We start from the raw sequence: 4,894 nt of genomic DNA on the forward strand, positions 1-4,894 counted from the left end.
TTTGGTCAAATTATTGTTTCTTTGACACATTTCCCATTTCCATTCTCATATTTTTTTCACTACGAAAAGTTTAACAGAATTACAGAATAGGCGTGTTAACTGAGAAAATACAAAAATAATGTACATGTGATCAAATTTTAACGCATCGCAAATTCTCAAAATTGTTCAATTAATAATTTATTTTCGCAATTCCATGCATTGCTTTTTATAGCAAACAACACAAGACAAATAACTTTATTAAATTGTTTTTATCGTTTGTTTTTTGTGATCATTTTCTTTATGCATTGTGTTTTTCTGCTACATGAACCACTGTAGCATTAATTTTGATTTGTGTGTTCCACGGAACATCATACGGGATAACCGGTTATCCCTGTTTTTACTTCATATAATGTTTTTGACCCATCCATCTGTCTGTCCATCCGTTCTTCCGTCCGTTAGTCTTGTTCTTGTCGCCGCAACTCCTGTGAAACCACACAACAGAATTTCATGAAACTTTATAGATGATAAGGACATACTATGTAAATGCATATCGACAGGAAATTATGATTCAATTTTGTTCTAGGAGTTATGAATATACTACTGCAACAGTTTATCATCGCATTCCTCTCTGAAACTACACAACATAATTAAATGAAATTTGTAAATAATAAGGACAAGTCATACTACATGTATGTTGATGTGCATATCGACAGGAAATTATAGATTTTAAAGTTCTGCGCTAGGCATTGCTTCTACTGCGCTGAACTTTACCTCTTCAACGCCGGACTTTACTTTAACAGCGATGGACTTTATATAAAAAAAAAAATATTGTATGATTGCTAATGAGACAAATCTCCACAAAAAGACCAAAATGACACAGAAATTAACAACTAAAGATCACCGTACGGCCTTCACAATGATCAAAGCCCATACCACATACTCAGTAAAATGCCCAAATGTGACAATGTAAAACAATTCAAACGAGAAAACTAACGGCCTAATTATATAATTTATGTACAAAAAATGAACGAAAAAAGGGAACACATAAACAAACGACAACCACTGAATTGCAGGCTTCTGACTTGGGGCAGGCACATACATATATACAGAATGTGGCGGGGTTGATCATGTTAGCGGGATCCCAACCCTCCTTCTAACCTGGGACAGTGGTTGGTGTAACAGTACAACATAAGAACGAACTATAAAAATCAAATCACACGTTTACTGGCATGTCTTATAGTTGCTACACTATGAAAAATGAAGAGACTTGCTATGAAATGACATATAATGCAGGAAAGGGGCGAGGTCGGAGGACTCGTAAAAGTATGATTATTTATACACATTGCGTTATGTACAAATGTATCAAGAAAACAAGATCGATGACCCCAATTAATTATCTACGTTTCCTGAAGTATTTATACGAATGTCATTCAAGTGAGAGGTTAAGCGCTATAAAACTAGGTTCAATCCACCCTTTTCTACATTTGAAAATGCCTCTACTAAGTCAGGAAAATGATAGTCGTTGTCCTTTCGTTTGATGTGTTTTATCATTTGATTTTGCTATTTGATTAGGGACTTTCCGTTTTGAATTTTTTTTTTTTAGTTCAATGTTTTTATGATTTTACTTTTTTCCCCATCTTTCAGTTCATGTAATTAATTATATATTTACGGAAAATGCGAAGTGTGCACTACCCGGAGCTTGAAAACAAGCTAACTTAAAGTGATACAACGAATAATTTTGCATTTTGTATTCCCTAACACCGAACTATCTTATTTATAACATAAACAACTGAATATAAATAATCAAGACACTTCCATATAAAATGATTTTATTTTTAATTATACAAAATAATTTTACTTTATTAAGATTTCCTACTTAATATTATGCGATATTTAAATATACGATAAAATGATTAACTTTTATTTAAACTGGTTATCTCTTTAGGTTCAAATAATTAGATATAATATACTATGGTCGAAATATAAACTATGACAATTCAAACGCGTTTGTATTTACATTACGCGAATATCAATACCAGATAAATTTGCTATTAAAAGAAATATTTCAAATGGTTCAATACAGCTATTGAAAATATACTATTAATTCTATGTAAACTTTTCACTTGATAAAAGTTAAAAGGAAACGCTGTTCCGATCAATTCTTTTCTATGGTTAATGTATTTAAATAATAGTTGTCCCGTCATTTTGTCTATATATGCATACAAATAAACATTAAAATATATGCCAAACTGAACATAACTTGATTTTCTTATACAGCGAATGCAATTTTGTTGTAAAACTTCAAATCTATAAATATCAAATTTATTCGAAGTCGTATAGGATTTTATGAATTTGATAAATTTGAAAAGATGGGTGTAAAACTTAAACGACGGGATATAGTTAAATTAGTGACTTGTAAGATATGTGAATGCTCAATGAATAAACCAAAATGTTTGAACTGTATGCATTCATTTTGTGAGTCGTGTTTATCCGCATATATTATCAAGCTAGTAGAGAGCGAGGGTAAATCTTTACACTGTTTTAAATGTCCGTCTTGCCAAGCAGATAATAAAATTCCCGATACGTCATTGCCGATCGAATCTTGGGTACGTTTATTTTCACCAAGTGCAATCGTTACTTTTCTCTTGGAGAAAATGTCTTTGGAAAACCCTCAGATTCAGAAGTGTGACCCTTGTAAGCGAGGAAACGACACGCTGGATGCTATGTCATGGTGCAAAGATTGCGGCGAAGCTCTGTGCGAGAATTGTGCTAGTTATCACACTAAAGTCAAAATGCTTATGGATCATACAATTGTTGCATTAGATGAAATGCGAAAACAACCAAAACAGATTTCTGACACTGACGAATTGTGCTCCCAACATGGAGGAAAATACGTGGAAGCGTTTTGTGACGACCACGATGCTATATGCTGCGTCGAGTGTGTTACAGAAAATCACAGGCAGTGCAAAACGGTCCGTACTTTAGAACAAGCTTCTCTGGGTATCAAAACAAGATTGGATCCGTTAGTTTATAGAATTAATGAATTAGAAAAACAAGCTGTTTCCGTAGTTGAAGACAGAAAAACCAACATGGACGACCTTTTGAAACAAAAGGAAGACATTCTTACTGAAGTAAATAAAACAAGAACAGACATGCAAAGTTACTTTGAGACACTAGAAACGAAATTGAAAAAAGACATAGTACAAACACACGAGTCGTTGTCCGAAGAACTTCAACTGCAGGCTCAGAGTTTCGAACATATATTTAACAATTGCGATAACGGAAAAAGAGTTCTTACTGCCTCAGTAGATTATGGATCTGACAGAGATATCTTCCTAACTGCTTTCAAACTCAGAAAACAATGTGAACTTCACGAAATTTACATCAGATCACAAAGTGAAAAAATTTTACGCCATGACTATAGTTTGCATATGAATGAAATAATCAAAACATTCACGGATCAAATTAAAAGCATGGGAAATGTGTCAATAGAACAAAAACCAACCAACATAGTACCTACATTTTACAAAGATATGCATGTTTCAGTGATCGCAAATATGTCGGGCAAATCTTGGTCTGATACTGGGCATTGTTGGTTTACCGGTGGTATATTCTTACAAGGTGGTTTAATCGTAATGGCGGATTACCGCAACCGGAAGTTGAAGTGCTTCAATACTACTTATACGATGACAAATGAGCTTGTTCTAGAGGATAATCCATGGGACGCATGCTTTTTAGAAAGTGATGAGTTAGAAGGTGACACTATGCTGGTAACTTTTCCAAATGATTCAAATGCGAAAGTCGTGAAGATAGACAGTGGAGGGAAGATGGTTCTACAAGATGACGAGTATGAAATTGGCAGTGGTGGCCATGGTTTGCACAGAAATGGGGATCGTATCTATATAGCTTGTTCAAATGAGATTAGGATGCTAAGTTTGAAAACAAAATCTATTTCGACTATGCCTGTAGGAAATCGAGGAGCGAGATATGTGCTTAGTACAAAGGCATCAAGCATTTGTTATTCTACAAAAGCATCCGTCACATGTCATGATAAGAAAGGACAAGAAATATTCCGATATAAAGACCCGGAACTTCGTTCTCCACGTGGGATAGCAGAAGACGCAGAGGGAAATATTTATGTTTGTGGAATTGATTCAAATAATGTGCACCAGCTTCTTCCGGACGGTACATTTGTCAAAATTGCCCTGTCTGGCAAGGATGATATATACAATCCGTATGCAATTCTATTCCAACAAAACAGCACACGATTTATTGTCACTCAAATGGACTCCGACATAGTCAAAGTTTATGAACTTATCACCATGTGGTAGACATACGTCAGTCTATAGTACGAGATGTGCGTAAAACGTTTTTCGATGGTCATCCACGTTTTCCTTTGTTGACGTTTGAAGAGTATAATGATTGTTTTCTTGTGTATAGATTTACTGAAACATTTCCACATGTATAATAAATAATCGTATTCATATCATCAAACATTTGACAACTTATTTTTGTTAACGTGAAGGAGAAACCTTCGAATCATTCTCACAAAATGAAAAATTTACATATTGATACAAAAATAGAATAGCTAATCAAAAAATTGAAATATAGAAAAATATTCAACGTGAAACCGAACAACACAATAATTCAAGAATGTGCGAAGCAGTGGCGGATCCAGAAATTTTCATAAGTGGGGGGCCCACTGACTGACCTAAGAGGGGGCCCTCTCCAGTCACGCTTCAGTGATTCCCTATATAAACCACCAAATTTTTTCCCAAAAAGGGGGGACCCGGACCCCCTGCCCCCCTAAGTCCGCCTCTGCAAAGTGCATGAGTTAATTGTCAGTGTTGTTCGGTTACGAAATTTTTAAAAAGAGATTCCTGTTACAATATACATATTTATATTACATCACAAT

The 4,894-nt window shown here is 34.6% G+C and overlaps 1 protein-coding gene across 1 annotated transcript; it reads left to right on the forward strand.

Moving 5' to 3' along the window:
- Positions 1-2,230: 2,230 nt before the first annotated feature.
- On the forward strand, positions 2,231-4,473 carry LOC139523516 (E3 ubiquitin-protein ligase TRIM33-like). Its single transcript, XM_071317581.1, has one exon. It carries the CDS (start codon positions 2,349-2,351, stop codon positions 4,308-4,310), a length of 1,962 nt encoding a protein of 653 aa, XP_071173682.1. The 5' UTR covers positions 2,231-2,348; the 3' UTR covers positions 4,311-4,473.
- The last annotated feature ends 421 nt before the right edge of the window (positions 4,474-4,894 follow it).

The sequence above is a fragment of the Mytilus edulis genome, chromosome 5, assembly GCF_963676685.1.
Source record: "Mytilus edulis chromosome 5, xbMytEdul2.2, whole genome shotgun sequence".
NCBI classification, from domain to species: Eukaryota; Metazoa; Mollusca; class Bivalvia; order Mytilida; family Mytilidae; genus Mytilus; species Mytilus edulis.

Bases quoted from the DNA above. Each gene is read 5' to 3' on its own strand.
- LOC139523516 (XM_071317581.1), top strand. From the start codon at position 2,349: ATGGGTGTAAAACTTAAACGACGGGATATAGTTAAATTAGTGACTTGT.